The sequence below is a fragment of the Oncorhynchus mykiss genome, chromosome Y (genome assembly GCF_013265735.2).
Source record: "Oncorhynchus mykiss isolate Arlee chromosome Y, USDA_OmykA_1.1, whole genome shotgun sequence".
In the NCBI taxonomy this organism is placed as follows: domain Eukaryota; kingdom Metazoa; phylum Chordata; class Actinopteri; order Salmoniformes; family Salmonidae; genus Oncorhynchus; species Oncorhynchus mykiss.
Genome location: NC_048593.1, coordinates 21,037,336 through 21,059,900, shown reverse-complemented (window position 1 = coordinate 21,059,900; position 22,565 = coordinate 21,037,336). Strand labels below are relative to the sequence as shown.

The 22,565-nt window shown below is 43.4% G+C and overlaps 1 protein-coding gene across 11 annotated transcripts in view; it reads right to left on the bottom strand.

The window, feature by feature from the left end:
- The window catches only part of dnm1a (dynamin 1a), a 91,927-nt gene that overhangs the window by 36,275 nt on the left and 33,087 nt on the right, over positions 1-22,565 (bottom strand). For 8 of the 11 annotated variants that reach the window (XR_005040436.1, XR_005040435.1, XM_036967870.1 and 5 more), the window contains exons 11-15: positions 16,996-17,082; positions 16,520-16,590; positions 16,303-16,354; positions 15,765-15,779; positions 11,167-11,280 (exon numbers count right to left, since the gene is read on the bottom strand). Coding sequence is in view for 9 of the 11 variants with exons in the window: in XM_036967870.1 (XP_036823765.1) it covers positions 11,167-11,280; positions 15,765-15,779; positions 16,303-16,354; positions 16,520-16,590; positions 16,996-17,082 (339 nt within the window). In the remaining 2 variants the exon portion in view is untranslated. The remainder of the gene's footprint in view (positions 1-11,166; positions 11,281-15,764; positions 15,780-16,302; positions 16,355-16,519; positions 16,591-16,995; positions 17,083-22,565) is intronic. The other 3 variants (XM_036967878.1, XM_036967872.1, XM_036967876.1) reach the window with 2 other exon arrangements.

Here is a 22,565-nt window from a genome sequence, read left to right as displayed (position 1 = left end):
AAAAACCTAAGACCCAGACAGACGGGGAAAAGAAAAAGAGGACAATAAGAGCTCCTCCTCCTTTCTCTCTCTCTCTCTCTCTCTCTCTCTCTCTCTCTCTCTTGCCTCCATCTCTCTCCTTCCCTCTCTCTCACCAAGGAAACTTTTGGTGACCATTCGTCTGCCACGTAAGCCTGCTGCTAGTCCTCACTCTGCCTCTCAGCGAGAATTCTCTCGTACTGAGGAGATAACCTCTGGACAATGCTGTTACAACTCTGTTACAACCTCCAGTCTCTCTGCTCCAATGGACTGTCATGGACAGACAACAGGAGTCTACCTGAATCAACACTTCTCTGCTGGCAGTGGAAAGATGAGAGGAGAGAGGAGAGAGAGGGAAAGAGGAGAGAGGGAGAGAGGGAGAGAGGAGAGAGAGGGAAAGAGGAGAGAGGGGAGAGAGAGGGAGAGAGTGAAAGAAGGAAAGAGGGAGAGGGAAAGGGAAAGATTGAGAGAGGGAGAGGGAGAGAGGAGAGAGAGGGAGAGAGGAGAGAGAGGGAAAGAGGAGAGAGGGGAAGAGAGAGGGAGAGAGGGAGAGAGGGAAAGAGGGAGAGAGGGAGAGAGGGAGAGAGGAGAGAGAGGTAGAGAGTGAAAGAAGGAAAGAGGGAGAGAGGGAAAGGGAAAGAGGGAGAGAGGGAGAGGGAGAGGGAGAGAGGAGAGAGGGAGACAGGGAGTTGGAGGGTGAAAAAGTGGAGGGTGAAAAGGGGACTTCTCTCCGGAGAGACGCCAAGAGGTGAAAGAGGGAGAGAGGAGACGGAGAGCGAGAGTCCATTGACCAACCCATCCAGAACCCTCAAAATGGACTAGGTATCTCTATCCTTTCTGTCTTGTCCTCACCGTGTTAAGTGTCTGTGAAGGAATGATGATGTAAACTGTGTTGGGTAGATGTGTGTTTGAGAGAGTTGGATGGATGTGAGTATGAGTTGGGTATCTATCTATGTTGAGCGCGTTTCTCCACCGGTAAGTCGATCAGTGTTTTTGACCGCTTGGTGACTGTTTCCTGACCACAGCACTACAGAGGGTTGCCAGTAAAGGAGCAGTGTCATCACCAAACCAACTTTACACTAAGATCAAAGAGTTCTTAGTTCACTGGTCATTTCTTGGGTGTAGTGAAAAACACGGATTGTAAATATCCTTTTTACCTCAACACTTAAGTTCAATGAGGGCATACAAACTCCAGTCTAGTTAGCTAAGACACTGACTGTGAATGTGTCTGTGTGTGTGTGTGTGCGCGTGTGTGGGTGCACGTGTGTGTGAGTGTGCACATTTTCATCTGCTTTCATATGTAAAAAAAAAAAAACACAAACTAATTTCAGAGACTACTGACACATTGCACAATTTTAAATCGTCTCCTCTGTGACTCATGACGGTTTCAAATGACTCTCTCTCTCTCTCTCTCTCTCTCTCTCTCTCTCTCTCTCTCTCTCTGCCTTTCTTGCTGCCTCTCTCCCTGCCTCTGCCTCTATCTCTCTCTCTCTCTCTGCCTTTCTTGCTGCCTCTCTCCCTGCAGGACACAGGAAGGAATACTCAGACTGCCAATCACAACTCATCACTTCTCCCTGACCTCAGCCATTTACTCTCCCATTTTCTTTCTCTGTCTCTTCTCCAGACAAGACCTCTCTTCTTTCTACACTGGGCAGAAATCCCTCTCCTCTCCTGAGCCCACGGGATTGGTCAAATAGCTATTTTGGATACAGTGCAGATAACACAGTGAGTAGTGTGTATGTTTAGGTGTGTTCAGTGTCTACGTGTGTGTGTGTTTGTGTGTGTGTTCAGTGTCTACGTGTGTGTGTGAGCGACTGTGTCTGCGTGCGTGCGCGTGAGTGAGTGTGTGCATATAAGTGTGCGTGTCTCTGCAGTGTGTGTGTGTGTGTGTGTGTGTGTGTGTGTGTGTGTGTGTGTGTGTGTGTGTGTGTGTGTGTGTGTGTGTGTGTGTGTGTGTGTGTGTGTGCGTGCGTGCGTGCGTGCGTGCGTGCGTGCGTGCGTGCGTGCGTGCGTGCGTGCGTGCGTGTGTGTATGTGCAGTATGTGTGAGTGTTTACATGTATATATGTGTACCTCCTTCACCCTCCTCCCTCGTGGACCAGCAGCCCGCCCCGCCTGCCCAGTGTTCAGACTACCTGTTCAGGAAGTAGTGGTTGCACAGTAGTCTGCACATTGGTTAGGCTGGGTGGGGAAGCGCAAGAATCAGGACACAGAGAGACAGCTAGCCAGTGGGTGACAGCAGCCAAAAAGACCATGGCACTACTCTGGGCAAGCCTGGCACAGCATTAAGAATCCGAACCACAGCCTCAACCACAGAAACAGGCCATGCCCAACTATATACCTGTCTAGTACTGTTGTGTTCTGTTCTGAGTTGATGACTGACTGTATGTCCTGAGAAATTGAAATACAGTTTTTTTGAAGATCAGTCTGAGCCTACTTAGTGTCTAAGACGTCTGCCAGGTCGAATCCAGAAATGGTACTTTATATTTTGTAAATATTGTCATGGGCAAGAATTAAAACTGCAGATTTCAACTTTGCATAAGACTGTACATGCTATATAATTTAAATGTTACGGTTGAATGGGAAACACTGGTATTGGTAATGAACATCGATATACTAAAGATGGCTTCTACTGGAGTGGTTATATTTGTATGAAGAACCCAAAATATTCCAACCACAGGAGGGTGACTAAGATACAGCATACATGAGGGTGACAAAGATACAGCATACAGGAGGGTGACTAAGATACAGCATACAGGAGGGTGGCTAAGATACAGCATACATGAGGATGACAAAGATAAAGCATACAGGAGGGTGACTAAGATACAGCATACAGGAGGGTGGCTAAGATACAGCATACAGGAGGGTGGCTAAGATACAGCATACAGGAGGGTGGCTAAGATACAGCATACAGGAGGGTGACTAAGATAAAGCATACAGGAGGGTGACTAAGATACAGTATACAGGAGGGTGACAAAGATAAAGCATACAGGAGGGTGACTAAGATACAGTATACAGGAGGGTGACTAAGATACAGCATACAGGAGGGTGACTAAGATACAGTATACAGGAGGGTGGCTAAGATACAGCATACATGAGGGTGACAAAGATAAAGCATACAGGAGGGTGACTAAGATACAGTATACAGGAGGGTGACTAAGATACAGCATACAGGAGGGTGACTAAGATACAGTATACAGGAGGGTGGCTAAGATACAGCATACATGAGGGTGACAAAGATACAGCATACAGGAGGGTGACTAAGATACAGCATACAGGAGGGTGACTAAGATACAGTATACAGGAGGGTGGCTAAGATACAGCATACATGAGGGTGACAAAGATAAAGCATACAGGAGGGTGACTAAGATACAGTATACAGGAGGGTGACTAAGATACAGCATACATGAGGGTGACAAAGATAAAGCATACAGGAGGGTGACTAAGATACAGCATACAGGAGGGTGACTAAGATAAAGCATACATGAGGGTGACTAAGATACAGCATACAGGAGGGTGGCTAAGATACAGCATACAGGAGGGTGACTAAGATACAGCATACAGGAGGGTGGCTAAGATACAGCATACAGGAGGGTGGCTAAGATACAGCATACAGGAGGGTGACTAAGATACAGCATACAGGAGGGTGACTAAGATACAGCATACATGAGGGTGACAAAGATACAGTATACAGGAGGGTGACTAAGATACAGCATACAGGAGGGTGGCTAAGATACAGCATACAGGAGGGTGGCTAAGATACAGCATACAGGAGGGTGGCTAAGATACAGCATACAGGAGGGTGACTAAGATAAAGCATACAGGAGGGTGACTAAGATACAGCATACAGGAGGGTGGCAAAGATACAGCATACATGAGGGTGACAAAGATAAAGCATACAGGAGGGTGAGTAAGATACAGTATACAGGAGGGTGACTAAGATACAGCATACAGGAGGGTGACTAAGATACAGTATACAGGAGGGTGGCTAAGATACAGCATACATGAGGGTGACAAAGATAAAGCATACAGGAGGGTGACTAAGATACAGGAGGGTGACTAAGATACAGCATACATGAGGGTGACAAAGATAAAGCATACAGGAGGGCGACTAAGATACAGCATACAGGAGGGTGACTAAGATACAGTATACAGGAGGGTGACTAAGATACAGCATACAGGAGGGTGACTAAGATACAGCATACATGAGGGTGACAAATATACAGCATACATGAGGGTGACAAAGATACAGTATACAGGAGGGTGGCTAAGATACAGCATACAGGAGGGTGACTAAGATACAGCATACAGGAGGGTGACTAAGATACAGTATACAGGAGGGTGGCTAAGATACAGCATACATGAGGGTGACAAAGATAAAGCATACAGGAGGGTGACTAAGATACAGCATACAGGAGGGTGACTAAGATACAGCATACAGGAGGATGACTAAGATACAGCATACAGGAGGATGAATGACCATAGATTGTCAACCAAAAGTGTAACTGTTGCTTACAATTAAGTCACAGCCTGAGCAACATAAAGAAATGGTGGTTGTCTCACGCTGACCAATTGGCAGACTACCTCCAAGAAAGCTCCATCTAAAGTCCCTGACATGAAATAAAATACTTGAACATATCTAAATGATGTCTATGCTTCTGATTCTTTTCTAAGATAGGCTTATGTCCCATACTGTATGATGTCATGTGCCCCTTTTAGTTTTTGACTAGACTGACCCAAAAGAGAAGGGGGTTTACATCGATGTACATCTCTCTCTCTCTCTCTCTCTCTCTCTCTCTCTCTCTCTCTCTCTCTCTCTCTCTCTCTCTCTCTCTCTCTCTCTCTCTCTCTCTCTCTCTCTCTCTCTCTCTCTCTCTCTCTCTCTCTCTCTCTCTCTCTCTCTCTCTCTCTCTCTCTCTCTCTCTCTCTCTCACTCACTCACTCACTCACTCACTCACTCACTCACTCACTCACTCACTCACTCACTCACTCACTCACTCACTCACTCACTCACTCACTCACTCACTCACTCACTCTCACACACACACACACACATGCAATCGAGACTGATTCACACGATATCCTGGCTCTCAGATTCTACCAGAGGAATGAAAACCACACAGCAAAATGTTTCCAATTAACAGTCCGCTGTTGAGTGCAACTGCTTTTTATAAGATGCAGTCCTTGAGACACACACACACACACACACACACACACACACGTTTTGGTGAGTGCTGTTGAGAGCGAGTGCCTCCTATTGCCCCCCAGGTTATTTACAGCTCAGATCTCCAGTTGAGCCTCAGGACTTTACATCAGGACTGGGCTGCAGGGAGACCCCCCACATACACACACAAACACACAAACACACAACAGCGTGAAGGGTCCCAGAGCAGCTCGATGACAACTATAGTATCGTTGCAAGCTAATGTGCTGTGCGTGTGTGTGTGTGCGTGTGTGTGCGTGTGTGTGTGTAAATAATGAAAGTCATGGGCTTGGCATTGGCTCGTGCTTTTGAGGGTTTCTCTTAATTCACTTCTTCTCTGGTTCTCTGGTTCTCTGGTTCTCTGGTTCTCTGGTTCTTGAAGCTTTGGGGAGCTCTGTGCTCCAGGGATGCTTGATTCAAAGCCCTGGCATGTCTGGTAATACAAACCAGACCCCTAACCCCCCTAGACCCTACCCTCTGTGTGTGTGTGTGTGTGTGTGTGTGTGTGTGTGTGTGTGTGTGTGTGTGTGTGTGTGTGTGTGTGTGTGTGTGTGTGTGTGTGTGTGTGTGTGTGTGTGTGCGTGCGTGCGTGCGTGCGTGCGTGCGTGCGTGCGTGCGTGCGTGCGTGCGTGCGTGCGTGCGTGCGTGCGTGTGTGTGTGTGTGTGTGTGCGTGCGTGTGTGTGTTACAATACCGACTACTGAAGCAGCACAATAGTCTTGACCTCCTCCTCTTTTGTTTTAGGCTGCCAGAACAAGCCATGGGTTCCCAATAATGAGAAGCCAGACAGTAAAATATGAAGCAAGTCCATTTTTTAAAGCTCTATATGTGTGTTAGTGTGGATGTGTCGATGATCCTCTGTATGAAAACACGGACAGAAGCAAAAAAGAAACTCAGTTAAATAGTGTACTTAACATATGCCAGGTTCATTATAGAGAGTGTGTATGGTGTTCATGTGTGGATGAGTGTGTCTGCGTCCATCTGCGTGGGTGTATGTTAGCCAGTGTGTGCTCTGCATGCCCCTCTTATGTATGTGACTGAGTGTGTAGAAATGAAAGCATGTCCACCTTGCCTAGACAAAGGCATGTTTCTGGTCCCTGCTCATTAAGCCACACTAGTCCGTCTCCTCTGAGCTGGAGCAACGGTGCTATGTTAGTTTTGGGTCCCTGTGCTCAGAGAGACCGCAGACCGCAGACCGCAGTTCAAATAAATACATGTGGAGCAACGCCGAAAGATGGAGGGAGGGAAGGATGAAGTTGGGGAGGGGGGCTCCTGTCCTGTATGTGTGTTCGTTATTTGGGATAGGGCTCTGGGGATGGGGGAGGGAGGGAAGGATGAAGTTGGGGAGGGGGGCTCCTGTCTTGTATGTGTGTTCGTTATTTGGGATAGGGCTCTGGGGATGGGGGAGGGAGGGAGGAGACCGGGACTTTTTTTCAGCGGGAGATGAAAGGAAGACCACAGCATCCTACTCTCTGTCCCTGTCTCTCTGTCCCTGTCTCTCTGTCCCTGTCTCTCTGTCCATCCCACATGGTCCTTGTTATTGCGGCCCTAAGCAGCTAACCAGAAACACTCCTCTCCTCCCCCCTCTACTCCTTTACACCCAATTCCCTCCCCTTTCTCTTCCTCTTTCCCTCCTCCTCTCTAGCCCCCTTTGAAATGAAATAAGTTGATGAAAAGTAGCCCTGGGCCCGTATCCACAGTGTCTCAGTGTAGGAAATTGGTGGTAAGTGCTGAGAATATAGATATTTTACTCCTACTCTTACGGGTAAAAATACAGTGCCTTGCGAAAGTATTCGGCCCCCTTGAACTTTGCGACCTTTTGCCACATTTCAGGCTTCAAACATAAAGATATAAAACTGTATTTTTTTGTGAAGAATCAACAACAAGTGGGACACAATCATGAAGTGGAACGACATTTATTGGATATTTCAAACTTTTTTAACAAATCAAAAACTGAAAAATTATTCAGCCCCTTCACTTTCAGTGCAGCAAACTCTCTCCAGAAGTTCAGTGAGGATCTCTGAATGATCCAATGTTGACCTAAATGACTAATGATGATAAATACAATCCACCTGTGTGTAATCAAGTCTCTGTATAAATGCACCTGCACTGTGATAGTCTCAGAGGTCCGTTAAAAGCGCAGAGAGCATCATGAAGGACAAGGAACACACCAGGCAGGTCCGAGATACTGTTGTGAAGAAGTTTAAAGCCGGATTTGGATACAAAAAGATTTCCCAAGCTTTAAACATCCCAAGGAGCACTGTGCAAGCGATAATATTGAAATGTACTACTTTGCCCTACTTTCGCAAGGCACTGTATATGCTATGCATGAAGCCGCTTTAGTCATAAGAGTCCTACCTAGTCGACAGATATGTAGGGGACCTCATGAGCTGCCCTAACCAGTTATGAGCTACCAGCAGGTGTCTTGATAAGAGAAAAAGATAGTGAGTCACTGGTTCCTGCGCCATAGACAGGTGATTGCTTTAGGGTTGAAAGAATGTTTTGATATTTCTATGTGATCAATCCATACATTTTCTGGACCTACATGCAACAGTATCTCTTGCACTTTTAGCGACAGTGACTTCACAAGGCCATCATTTTTCTAATGATGGTTTAATTACCTAGAACGTGTTATTTCAAGTTATCCCTTTGGAGCGCAACGCCACATTGTTAAAAAAATATATGCTTAAACTGAGCATGCCTCTAACGTGGGCTATTACAGGCATCTAGGGCGTTAACTTTCGTTGTGTTCGATGAAAATGATAGACCTTTCAAAAGTTGTATGCAACATTATCAGAAGGTGACTTAAACAGGAGTGACAAGTGTGTTGATATAATGGTAATATTGGCAAATTCAGATTTGAACAATAATCAGAATCGATTAAAAAAAATGAAAAGGGTTACGCATGCCAACATATTAGGCAACAATTAAGATCAGGCAAAGTGATCGTGTCAGGCAACAATGATATCAAATGTTTTACCATTGCAACATGTACAGTCACATTCACTGTGGTTGTCTGAAGCATTCTATAGAGTTCACAGCTGGCCATGCCTCATCGCGATTGATTATTCCCTATCGTTTTTAACAATGTCAATTAGCATCATCACTATCTGTCCTTTGCGGTACCTCAAACTGTCGTGATTATCAGCTGAGATCACATTTGATGGTTGGATTTTACTCCTGCATCAGAGTGGGTCATCCTAAAAACCTAGTCTGAGCTGGGAGATTTTTTTGTCTTAAAGCAGATTTGAACAGGATTCTTAAGACCTTTTCTGAGATGCTTTGTGGATACGGGCCCTAGTCTTGAAGGGGAACATGCAGGCCGGCCCTGAAAGTGTGTGTGTGTGTGTGTGTGTGTGTGTGTGTGTGTGTGTGTGTGTGTGTGTGTGTGTGTGTGTGTGTGTGTGTGTGTGTGTGTGTGTGTGTGTGCATGTAATTGGAAACACACACTCAGCGCAGGGCTCTGGTATGCACATGTGGGTGCCAGCTTTGGTGTCTGACATGCTGGGGGGCCCTGTCTCACTTTGAACAGACCCTCTAAACTACCTCTCTCCCTCTCTCCCGCTACAGCACCCCCACCCTCTCTACTTCCACTAACCCCCCCCCCCCCCCCCCCCCCCCGACAAAAAAAACATCCATTCACCCGTCTCATCACCTTTAGTGTGTAAAAGAACAGACTCTTAGTTATGTAGAAAAATATATAACATAACCTTCCTGTTAGAGAGACACAAACAAACACTCACACACACACACACACTTTCAGGGCCGGCCTGCATGTTCCCCTTCAAGACTAGGGCCCGTATCCACAAAGCATCTCAGAAAAGGTCTTAAGAATCCTGTTAAAATCTGCTTTAAGACAAAAAAATCACCCAGCTCAGCCCAGTGATGTGAGTCAGTCAGTGGAGCGGCTGTGGCTAGGGCATGGAGACAGCCAGACTGTGGCTGTCTCTAACTTCTAATAGATTTGCAAAGGGTTCTGGGATTGTCTTTGACCAATCTGATCTGGTTCAAATCGTGTCAGGTTCTATTATCAGAACAAGCCTTTTGAAACACAACCACCAAACTACAGCAGCACATTTTACTGGGAAAACTCAGCATCTGACTTGGAATAAACCATGGAAAAGAAACATTGAATCTTAAAGTAAAACGTCTCACAGGTTTTTTTTTACAACCGCGAGGACCCATTTCTCAATAATAAGGCCACTTTTTCAAAACTCTTCACACAGTTCTCCTAACCAACTTTCAGCTTCATTTCACATCCAAAATGCACTAAAACTACCAAAACACATACATGTCTCAAATCAACTCATTCTTCTATAACACTAGCAAAGGTTGTCACCCAACAAGCACACTTTGTCACTCATAAAACAATGACCTAAAAAACATTAACAACAGGTAGCATTACACAATGTTTTTTTTTGTCAAATGTCTTTACAAGACAAGAATGACACCTCTCTACGGTTTAGAATACGCTGCAGTATATGTTACAGGAATGAATCAGACATCATGCAATATGCTTCAATATGTTTTATGCCATTGTTTCTGATGACCATAGAAGCGATTGCAGTTTCCTGCACAGCAGTGAAAATCCTACCTCTCCTGCCTGTGGGAGGTAACTGTCGGGTCCTACGCAGAAATACAAAAACAACTACACACAAGTGGGTTTGGAGGCTTTGCTCAATTGACTTCTGTAATGTGCAGTTCAGTCAGATGCCCTTGCAGAATGCACATCTTACCTGTTGTTTTGCCGGAAATATCTCAGAATAGATGCCACTGTTGAGCGTTGCAGATTTGGTTGCACTCTCAGACCAGCCTCTCTCATTGATGGACCATGAATTATTACATGATCAATTATAGTGGCCCTAATCTCATCTGAAACTACAGCTTTTGATCTTCCTCTCAGTCTTCTTCGCATATGTACTCCTCTCCCTCTCCCTCTCCCTCTCCCTCCCTCTCTTCTTCCTCTGTCAGCCACTTCTCTATCTCTGGCTGGGTCCATGTTTACATTACAGTACAGCATTATTCCTAAGATGTCCCCTTTTGTATAGATGGTAAAGAAATTGAAAGACTAACACCTGGGTAGGTGTTCATCTACAATGGGAATCAGCTGTGGTTGGTCGAATTGTTTTGATAGTATTTCATTCTTTAGATTTGGAATATATTTCAATACGGTATTACTGTAGAAATGTAGCAAATTGCTGTCTTATTCAATGTTGTGTTAAATTAGGTTTTGAACTTAAGTTTAACAGTTTTGAAAAGAGTATGTAAACATGTGCAAATTGGCCTGTAGGTACATAGAGTTTTGGTGATGGTTGTGTCTGAGTGAGAAAAGAATTCATGAATTTTGAAAGATGTAGTCATTGAACGCATTTTGTGCCAAAGCAATGAAAAAAGATCCACAGTTTAGCCCTCATAGACTGCTGTTGTGCTCACTGTGTGAAGAGTTTTGAAAAAGTGACCTAAGTTTTGAGAAATGAGTCCTAGCGATTGTAAAAAAAAAAAAATGTTTTAAAAAATTGTAAAGTAAAACTTAAAGTATCTCACTGAAATAATTATATTAGTGGTTTTGTAAAAAGCTACCGATAATCACACGTGAGTTGTGGTTAAATGGAGACGCCTCACTGTGGGGTGACGTGTCGTGTGCTGGCGGTAAAGACAGGAGCAGCATTTCAGTGCTCTTCTATTGTCATTCCATCCAACACAATACAGCCAATGGAAATTAATTTAATAAGACATTCTATGAGAAACCTCCGTATGTGAGCTCCTTCCCCAAAAAACTGTGACAGAACCGGGACATAAGCAAATGAGGTACCTTCATTAAATCACTCTGGTATGAAATCTAAACTGAGAGGTGACACATAAAAAGATCACGAACCAGCAGAGGCCAGTGTGTGTGTAAGCCCTTGTGTCTTTGTGCGCACAAGTGTTTGCATAACCAAAGCCTCACCTCATCATCCTTGTACCAGGACAGGGACTCAGCGGTCAGGACAAACCAGTACTCCTTGGCTCCTCCCTTCATGATGCCAATGTTGTTGATGGTCAGCCAGCCCTTCCTGATCACCTGAGAGAGAGAAACAGAGGGACAGAGTCAGAGAGGCAGGCATACACAAAGCTAGCCTTCTCTATCCCCTCTCGGTCTGTGTATGTATAGCATGTGTGTCGTATCCTATCTCACTACTGCCCCTAGTGGCCATAGAGAGTCACTGCAGGGGACACAACATGGGACAGATGGGACCGGATCTGTGGGCTTATCTACTACCATCTAAGCACAACTATCCTTGTGATTCTATCAGTGTCTCTCCCACACCATAAACATAGAATGCATATGCCTCTGTATTTACCTTAAACCGATCATTAACCGCTCCTCTCTCCGGCTGAATGAGGATGTGGAGAGAACATTACACAGCTGTGCCACGTACAGAGCACAGTGCACGGGGCATAGGCCATTCGTAATGCACAGGGGCAGGCAGCACACTGGCACACTGGCCAGCTAGAAGGTAATACAGCGAGGGAAGGCAGGCAGGGACAAAGGAGGACAAAGCTATGTGGAGCTTTATAAACTGAGTGGTTTGAGCCTTGAATTCTGATTAGCTGAAAGCCATGGTATATCAGACAGTATACCACGGGTATGACAAAACATTTAGTTTTACTGCACTAATTATGTTGGTAACTAGTTTATAATAGAAATAAAGAACCTCGGGGGTTTGTGATATACGGCCAATATACCACGGCTTGGGCTGTGTCCAGGAACTCCGCGTTGCGTAGTGCACAGCCCTTAGCCGTAGTATATTGCCCATATACCTCCACCTTGGGCCTTATTATTTAAGTAAGGCTGCTTTCGAACCGAAATACATGCAGCGCATATGTGGATGCAGGGTTGTTTCGTGGTTGTGGGGTGTGGTGGGGTGGAGAGAATGATCATTTGGTTATTCGCTGGCGGATGCCTAGTCATCATGTGTCATGTCAAAACTTCTGTTTTCTCAAACCTTTCTGTTGGACAGCGATTGTGTTAGTGCAACCAACTGCTTACTTGCCCCTTCCACCAAGGCATTGTTAGTCATTATATTGCATCATATTGGGTGGTTTGAAAATCCACTAGATGGGTAGAGGGGGAGGTAAGAGGGAGATACTAGGGGAGGTTGTTAGTCAAAGCGGCTGCTGAAAGGGGGGAGAGCAGATCTAGGCGGTAAGCGCAGCCAGCTAAACAGGAAACAGCGAGGGCCAATGTGTTTACACTGCCCCTAAGCCCTTTGACCCTCCCGCTTGGGCGGTCACTGTGGCAACTGACAGGGTGTGCCTCTGGAGGTGATGTATTTATCTGTGCTGCACTGAGAGACGTTCCCCCTCCTTCACTAGATAGTTAGGCTCTATCAACACACACACAGAGAGAGAGACAGAGAGAGAGAGAGAGAGAGAGAGAGAGAGAGAGAGAGAGAGAAAGAGAGACAGAGAGAGAGAGAGAGAAAGAGAGACAGAGAGAGAGACAGAGACAGAGAGAGAGACAGAGAGAGAGACAGAGAGAGAGAGACAGAGAGAGAGAGAGAGAGAGAGAGAGAGAGAGAGAGAGAGTGAGAAATGTATTTAAAAGCGATGGAAAATAGTGTAGAGTAAAGTAGATTAGAGTAGAGTAGAATAGAATAGTCTAGAGTAGAATGGAGTGGAATAGAGTAGAGTAGAATAGTGTAGAGTAGAGTAGAGTAGAGTAGAGTAGAGTAGAGTAGAGTAGAATATAATAGAATAGAATATAGCATAGTAGAGTAGAGAGAATAGTAGAGCAGAGTAGAATAGTGTAGAGTAGAACAGTATAGAGTATAGCAGATTAGAATAGTGTAGAGTAGAATAATGTAGAGTAGAATAATGTAGACTATAGTGGAATAGTGCAGAGAAGAGTATAATAGAGTAGTGTAGATTATAGTAGAGTCGTGTAGAATAGTGTAGCGTAGAATAGTGTAGTGTAGAGTAGAATCGAGTAGAGTAGAGTATAATTGAGTAGAGTAGAGTAGAGTAGAGTAGAGTAGAATAGAGTAGAGTAGAGTAGAGTAGAGTAGAGTAGAGTAGAGTAGAATAGAATATAATAGAATAGAATATAGCATAGTAGAGTAGAGAGAATAGTAGAGCAGAGTAGAATAGTGTAGAGTAGAACAGTATAGAGTATAGCAGATTAGAATAGTGTAGAGTAGAATAATGTAGAGTAGAATAATGTAGACTATAGTGGAATAGTGCAGAGAAGAGTATAATAGAGTAGTGTAGATTATAGTAGAGTCGTGTAGAATAGTGTAGCGTAGAATAGTGTAGTGTAGAGTAGAATCGAGTAGAGTAGAGTATAATTGAGTAGAGTAGAGTAGAGTAGAATAGAGTAGAGTAGAGTAGAGTAGAATAGTGTAGAGTAGAGTAGAGTAGAGTAGAATAGTGTAGAGTAGAATAGTGTAGAGTAGAGTAGAGTAGAATATTGTAGAGCAGAATAGTGTAGAGTAGAATAGAGTAGAGTAGAATAGAGTAGAGTAGAGTAGAATAGAGTAGAGTAGAATAGTGTAGAGTATAGTAGAGTAGAGTAGAGTAGAGTAGAGTATAATAGAGTAGTGTAGATTATAGTAGAGTCGTGTAGAATAGTGTAGCGTAGAATAGTGTAGAGTAGAATAGAGTAGAGTAGAATAGAGTAGAGTAGAGTAGAATAGTGTAGAGTATAGTAGAGTAGAGTAGAGTAGAATAGTGTAGAGTATAGTAGAGTAGAATAGAGTAGGATAGTGTAGAGTAGAGTAGAATAGTGCAGAGTAGAATAGTGCAGAGTAGAGTAGAGTATAATAGTGTAGAGTAGAGTAGAGTATAATAGTGTAGAGTAGAGTAGAGTATAATAGTGTAGAGTAGAGTAAAATAGTGTAGAGTAGAATAGTGTAGAGTAGAATAGTGTAGAGTGGAGTAGAATAGTGTAGAGTAGAGTAGAATAGTGTAGAGTAGAGTAGAATAGTGTAGAGTAGAGTATAATAGAGTAGAGTAGGATACTGTAGAGTAGAATAGAGTAGAGTAGAATGGTGTCAAATAGAGTAGAGTAGAATAGTGTAGAATAGAGTCGAGTAGAATAGAGTAGAGTAGAATAGAGTAGAGTAGGATATTGTAGAGTAGAATAGAGTCGAGTAGAATAGTGTAGAGTAGAGGAGTGTGGAGTAGAGTAGAATACTGTAGAAGAAAGAGACGGAGGGGTTAAAGAGAGAATAAGAGGGAACTAGAAAGTGTATAGTGATGTTTCCTCTTTCTAAATGGCTTTGTATAACTGGTCTTAAAGTTGAGATCTGCGATAGGTGAAACAGCACCACTGGCCTCCCCTTCCGCATCTGTTATTGTTTTAGTTTAGAGGAAATGAGCATCGAGCATCTTGGTCAGAGAAAATCATAGTACATGCTGTGCTGTTCTATCACCCATGCGATGATGTGTTATCATGTCCGAGGGAAAAAACATTGTTCGTTGTTGTAATATTGCAAACGGACAGTTCCACTGATAAAGATGAGAAACCAATGGCCTGCTCCCACATTAAAGCTACAGTCTCTATCTCTCTGGGATCTGTTGTTATTGGAGGACACATGGCTGCCTTCTTTATCTGGTTCAAGCTACGGCTAGGAGTTGACTGGCTACCCAAACTCCTTTCTCCGGCCAAACACTACGCCACGCCCACGGACCTTAGGTTCTTCTCCACAATGAGTCTGGATCTGAGTACAGTCCCGACGATTTATAGAACGCAAACACCATTCTGATTGGTCCCAGAAACCAATGGGTTGGGCCAGAGCCAGAACACATCTCTAACCAATTTAGTACTCTGATTGGTTAGAGATGATGCAATCGCTGATGGCTTTGTTTTGTACAACATCCCTCATTTTACGTCACTTCAGTCTCAGACTGAAGTACGTAACGTTAGGGAACATAGCGAAGCAGTAGAACTCAGTCGTCAGGCAAAGCTAAGGGAGCGTCGAGCGATCACACGGCCAAGGAAAAGGAGGCTCAACTGTTTCGGCAACAAGCTTTGAAATGTGACGTCTCCAAATGGTGTTGTTTCTATGGGAGAGAGAGACGTCTACACATAAACAGAAGGTGTGCATTATGCAACGGGAAGGCCTATCTGGTCTCAACCCCTCTGTGTTCTGTCTATGTCTGGAGGGGGTGGGGCGGGGGTGTACTGTGGGGTGTGCTATTTTTCCTCTCATGCTGGTTTCTAATGGGAGATGAGCAGCACTAGCTGGGTACTTTTCTATTGTTTAGGATGGGAGCACTGCCTGGAGGAGGGAGGGAGCTCCCTAAAGAAGCCCCAGAGAGCTCCCTAGCAACCTGTCCATCTACAGTAATGAGAAGCTCTTACCACACACACACACACACATTCTAACAAACACAGAACCACACACACATACTAACACACTCCCAAAGAAACATACATACGCAAGCACGCACGCGCACTAACACGCACACACACACACACTAACACACACACACACACACACACACACACACACAAACAGACACACACACACTAACACACTAACAGACACACTCTCTACTCACCATGATTTCATCCTGCTAAAGCAGAACAGTTGTAGTGATAGAGGTGAAGAGAAAAAGACAACAGAAAGAGAAGTCCCTCAGAAGAAACAGAGATAGAGTGGGAACACAACTAACACACTGCACTACTAAAGAAAAACAAAGGAACAATATAATTTAGTCGAGAACAAATGGAGAAGTAATACAAACTCACTCAAAACTGCACTCACTTGGAGCCATAATCTGGTTTGGGAATAGCTCGACATAGACTTTAGGACTAGGGTTGCAAAATTCTTGGAACTTTCAATAGAGTCTCTGGGTTTCCCGAAATCCAAGTTGGAGAATCCCTGATTTCCTGCTTATTTCTTCATGATTCCAGGAATCCTTCAACCAGGATTTTTGGAAGTTTAAACGTTATTGAAAGTTATCCAGAATGTTGCAACTCCACCTAGAACCTTGCATCTTGGGCCATTACAATGCTTTCTGAAAAGCCCATCAGGACAAACATCATAGTGAATGTACTGTAGGACTATCTGTAGGTGCTGTCCTGTGCCTATAGTACCTTGTTGCCAGGTTGCTTCTTCTGGGCCACCTGGCTGCTCCTCTGCTGAGCACTACAGGGGTAAACATAATCATAGGTTAGATTGGTACACACACCTAAACACAGGAATCATTAGTACGTCAGGGTAGGTCAGAGTTCACAGACTGTACTGTGTCTGTCCTGGGTTATCTGTTCTAATCGACTGTATCAGGAAAGTGGTCAAGAGGGCGACACTCACTTGGCAAAGCCAATGAAGTCCTCATGGTTGGTGTTCATGTAGGCCAGCTCAATGTCAATCAGCAGCATCACCTAGATGGAGGGACACACATCAGGAGTTATTAGAGTTAGGATTAGACATAACAGTTTGAATTGGGAAGATAGTCACTGGTGTAGTGGAAACCCCCCGCAGGCTCCTGGGGCCCACCCGCCCGTCATCTCACACCCATCTCTAAATTGGATTACTTTTTTAAACAAATCATTTTGACAGCAACCCTCCTTTTTAATCTCCACGTGTTGTAAGTGAAGTGTTTGTGTTGTCCATTCTACCTGGTAGTAGTCACTTCTTTAGGGCGTGGCCCAAACTCCAAACTTTGCAGTGGTCCAGAGAAACTGCGCTACGCCAGTGAAAATAGTGTGTGTGTGTGTGTGTGTGTGTGTGTGTGTGTGTGTGTGTGTGTGTGTGTGTGTGCGTGTGTGTGCGCGTGTGAGTGTCACCTGGTCCTTGGTGCGACTCTCGCGGTCTCGGATATGCTGGGTGACAATCTTGTCCATCTCCTCCCTCAGCATGGGGTACTGAGCCAGCTGTGGGTACAGGACAGCACAGGGCACACCGTGTGGGTAGGGAGGCACAGTTCAGACACAGACCAGACACAAAGCACAGCCAACACAGCCAAACACACACACTTAAGCACTAACAGCACAAAAAGATACAGTGCACGCACAACAAGAGCACAGCACAGACTCTGCCCTATTACTGCCATAAAACACTAAACAGTCTCTGCCCAACGGATAGTCTTCTCCCCGATAACACATGATTTTCCTGGCACACTACGGCCTTTTTCCATGTGTTCTTTGTAAACACACCAATACAGACATTAGTGTGCTTCCAATACAGCAGACACACAACAGAATCACAGAGTCTGTTAGGAGGAAAGCCAACTGAAATCACAGAGTCTGGTGGGAGGGAGGAAAGCCAACTGAATCACAGAGTCTGGTGGGAGGGAGGAAAGCCAACTGAAATCACAGAGTCTGGTGGGAGGGAGGAAAGCCAACTGAAATCACAGAGTCTGGTGGGAGGGAGGAAAGCCAACTGAAATCACAGAGTCTGGTGGGAGGGAGGAAAGCCAACTGAAATCACAGAGTCTGGTGGGAGGGAGGAAAGCCAACTGAAATCACAGTCTGGTGGGAGGGAGGAAAGCCAACTGAAATCACAGTCTGGTGAGAGGGAGGAAAGCCAACTGAAATCACAGTGAAATAAAATAAGCTGACGTCTGGCACGTTACAATGCATCCTTTGCGTTGGCTGTTCAAGGTCACAGGATCACATTGGAATCAATGAGATCCTTCTCTTCTATCGTTTGATTTATCACTTCCTGGCATGGACCCAAATACACAGTGGGCAACATTGAGCTCTTTAAGGCTTATTCATATGTATAGACAGATAGCCATGTCATTGACGCCTATTATATAACAGTATTAGTGTCTTCCTTCTATACTGTCATCTAAACACAAGTCCTAGTGACTTATAGTACACTGGTTCTTTGGCTTTGATGACACATTGCAGGGCTATTTCACATACTGTGCTATAATGCCATGTCGAGCTATCACTAATACAGATGTAGGGTCTTAATTGAATCACCTTGTTGCAGTCAAACTTTCTTGCAATGCAGGTAATGTTCAACTTGTACTGTAGTTCAGGTTTAAAAAATTCAGACCTGATTTTTCCCGCAAATGTATCAACCCCTAAAAAATGGCAATTTAGTATAAAACTCACATTTCCTGTTGCTGTAGGATTATTTGGCTCAAATTAAGATCCTACATCTGTACTACTACCTTATGGCCAGGTGACTTACTAGAGCAGACATTAAATTGACCAATCAAAATAAGACTGATATTAGTGGCTTTTTTTAAATTTAAGACCAATTAACCCAATGTGTCGTTGTAAAGAAGCATTGCAACTTTCACATCCACAACATAGTTCCAACGCAGCCAGTTAGGAATGTTCTGTTTGACAGAGATGCATCATAAAAAGTACTTTGATATACAATAACTCATACAAACAGGGTATGGGCAGCATGCAGGAAGATTGTTACACACAAACACACACACACAATGCATGGGGAGCAGGGGGAGGGGGAGGAGAGAGAGTGGAAGAGGGCAGAAAGACCTCTTGTGGATTTTCTGTTTTATGGTCTTGAAAAAATCCACAAGAGGGCTCTTTTACATTTTTTCAAAAATGTGCTTGAAGAATAAACAAGTCAGTGAGAGGTGAGACACAACAAGATGTAGAAGACAATAAAGAGAGAGAGAGAGAGTGGGAGAAAGAGAAAGAGAGAGAAACAGAGAGAGATAGATGTTGTGGGTAGATCTGTTAGTTGAGATGCTGAGACACAACTGCTCCACCTGCAACAGCACTAGTTACTACAACAGATCAAATCAAATCGACAGACACGGGAATGGAAGTGAGTAGAATCGACTAGAGGAACTCAAATCAGATGACAGAATCGGAGACTGAGAGGAAGTCGCAAAGATACAGTATAACTCACTGAGGAGAAAACACACAAATGCTGGTTACGATGGGAACTTGGGACAATTAGTTCAATTGTCTACTTTGGCCAATCAAAAACAAAACAGAATAAAAACGAATGTTTGAATAGAAATAGAATGACAAAAAAACAACATGGGAGTTTAATATCATGGTAAGACCAGAGTAAGGATAGACTGACAGTCTGCTGGACTAATGTGTTGGATGCCATATCTAAAACAAAGTGTGAGCACAGAATGATCCATCGTCTCAGTCCTACCATGTTCAGACCGTCAATGTGAAAGCGATTCATATTGTTCACCAGCGTTGTACTGACTACATAGCATGTTCCCGAGTGCACACAGGACATAGATAGTGAAGTGTGACAGAAAGCTAACCGCATCACACATCTCGAGAAGATGACGTTGTTTAATCAATAGCAGTGTGCATAGTCAGGTGCCTCCTATTGAAAATAAACAACACACTGTGCATTCAGAAAGTATCCACAACGCTTTTCCACATTGGATTGAATTGTCATCTGTTGTCAACGGTCTGCACAACAGACTCTGTAATGTCAAAGTGGAAGATTATTATTATTATTTTAGTGTGCAGTAATTAATGGAAAATAAAACACTAATATATCTTGATGAGATAAGTATTCAACCCTCTGAGTCAATACATGTTAGAATAAGCTTGGCAGCGATTGCAGCTGTCTTTCTGGGTAAATCTCGAAGAGCTTTTCCACACCTGGATTGTACAACAACATTTGCCCATTACTCTTTAAAAAATTATTCAACTTCTGTCAAGTTGGTTGTTGATCATTGCTAGATGCCATTTTCAAGTCTTGCCATAGATTTTCAAGTTGATTTAAGTCTAAACTGTAACTAGGCCACTCAGGAACATTCAATGCCGTCTTGGTAAGCAACTCCAGTGTATTGTCTTGTTTTTAGATAATTGTCCAGCTAAAACGTGAATTTGTCTCCAAGTGTCTGTTGGAAAGCAGACTGAACCAAGTTTTCCTCCAGGATTTTGCCTGTGCTTAGTTCTACTCTGTTCATTTTCATCCCGCCCCCCAAAAAACTCCCTAGTCCTTGCCGATGACAAGCATACCCATAACATGATGCAACCACTACCGTGCTTGAGAATATGAAGAGTGGTACTCAGTGATGTGTTGAGTTGGATTTGCCCCAAACATAGCGCTATATATTCAGGACAAAAAGTGAATTTCTTTGCCAGATTTTTTGCAGTATTACTTAAGTGCCTTATTTCAAACAGGACGCATGTTTTGGAGTATTTGTATTCTGTACAGACTTATGTACAGGCTCAAAGGGATATTCAATGTTTTTATTTTTACCCTTCTACCAATTGGTGCCCTTCTTTGCGATGCATTGGAAAACCACCCTGGTCTTTGTGGTTGAATCTGTGCTTGAAATTCATTGCTCGATCGAGGGACCTTACAGTATGTGTGGGGTACAGAGATGGAGTAGTCATTTAAAAATAATTTAAAATGCTATTATCGCACACAAAGTGAGTCCATGAACATTTTTACTCCTGAACTTATTTACGCTTGCCATAACAAAAGGGTTGAACACTTACTTACTCAAGACATTTACATTTCAGCTTCTCATTTTGAATTAATTTGTAAACATTTGTAAAAACATAATTCCACTTTGACATTATGTAGATCAGTGACACCACATATCAGTTTAATCCGTTTTAAATTCAGACTGTAACACAACAGAAAGTGGAAAAGGTCAAGGGGTATGAATACTTTCTGAGGGCAGTGTATCTGGCTTACCATGACAATACATGTTTGAATCCTTTCGTGTGTTGAAAGGGCTCCTCTTTTGACCGCAAGTGACCACCATCTGTCTTTTGCATTTGCCAAGCTTACAAAGTCAGTACACAGTAAATAAATGTCACTGTCTATTGTCACTGATGGGTGAGTTGACTCTGCTTTGAAAAAATGGTAGTCGGTCTTCTGCGTCAGACACAGTATTCATCATTTTTAGGATACCATCATTGCATAAATGGAATGGCATGTTTGAAGAAAAACGAATATTTAAATCTGCTATGTAGCTGGCTCAGAGCCAACACCGAGTCTTGTTCTTTGTCATTTGGAAACAAATATGTAAGAGGGCCAGGCACATTTGCAGATAAACTTCAAACACTAATATCACACCACAATACAAAAACCATGGAGAGGAGGAGAAGAGAAAACTGTCGAGTATGATAAGGAGTATGAACGAAGAGACTGACCGACAACGACAACCTATGAAATGATTTCTTAGCTGTGTGGCTTACTGTGCATTCTATAACGGGAACGTCTACACTACCAGTCAAAAGTTTTAGAAAACCTACTCATTCAAGGGTTTTTCTTTATTTTTACTATTTTCTACATTGTAGAATAATAGTGAAGACATCAAAACTATGAAATAACACATGGAATCATGTAGTAATCAAAAAAGTGTTAAACAAATCAAAATATATTTTAGATTTGAGACCCTTTGCCTTGATGACAGCCTTGCACACTCTTGGCATTCTCTCAACCAGCTTCATGAGGTGGTCACCTGGAATGCATTTCAATTAACAGGTGTGCCTTCTTAAAAATGTATTTGTGAAATTTCTTTCTTTCTTAATGAGCCTCTCTTTTGAGCCAATCAGTTGTGTTGTGACAAGGTAGGGGGTAAAATGTTTAACACTTTTTTGGTTACTACATAATTCCAATTGTGTTATTTCATAGTTTTGATGTCTTCACTATTATTCTACAATTAAGAAAATAGTAAAAAATAAAGAAAAACCCTTGAATTAGGTGTTCTAAAACTTTTGACTGGTAGTGTATGTCAAACTAAATAAATACAATCAGCCAATCAGACACAAAAATGGCTACACTAATTTTTGTATCACACAGCATCTGCCCTTATAAGCAGTAAAAAAACTGAAATATTATCATAGCTTCAAAGAACTATCAACTGGTTATCATAAGAATATATCAATGTCACGTTCTGACCTTAGTTCCTTTTTTTATGTCTCTATTTTTGGTTTGGTCAGGGCGTGAGTTGGGGTGGGCATTCTATGTTTTTGTTCTCTGTTTTGTATTTCTGTGTTTGGCCTGGTATGGTTCCCAATCAGAGGCAGCTGTCTATCGTTGTCTCTGATTGAGAACCATACTTAGGTAGCCTGTTCCTACCTGTGTTTGTGGGTAGTTGTTTCCTGTTTTGTGTTGTGTCACCTTGCAGGACTGTTTTGATTTTCGTTGTTTCACGTTTGTTATTTTGTGTTCAGTTGTAAGAACTTTAACATGGACACGTACCACTCTGCATTTTGGTCCGATCTCTCATATTCCTCATCAGTCGAGGATGAGAATCGTTACAGAACTACCCACCAAAAAAGGACCAAGTAGCATGGTAACAAGAAGCAGAGGGTTCTGGACTCCTGGACTTGGGAGGAGATACTAGACGGTAAGGGACCCTGGAGTCAGGCTGGGGAATATCGCCGCCCCAAAGAAGAACTGGAGGCAGCGAAAGCTGAGCGGCAGCGAT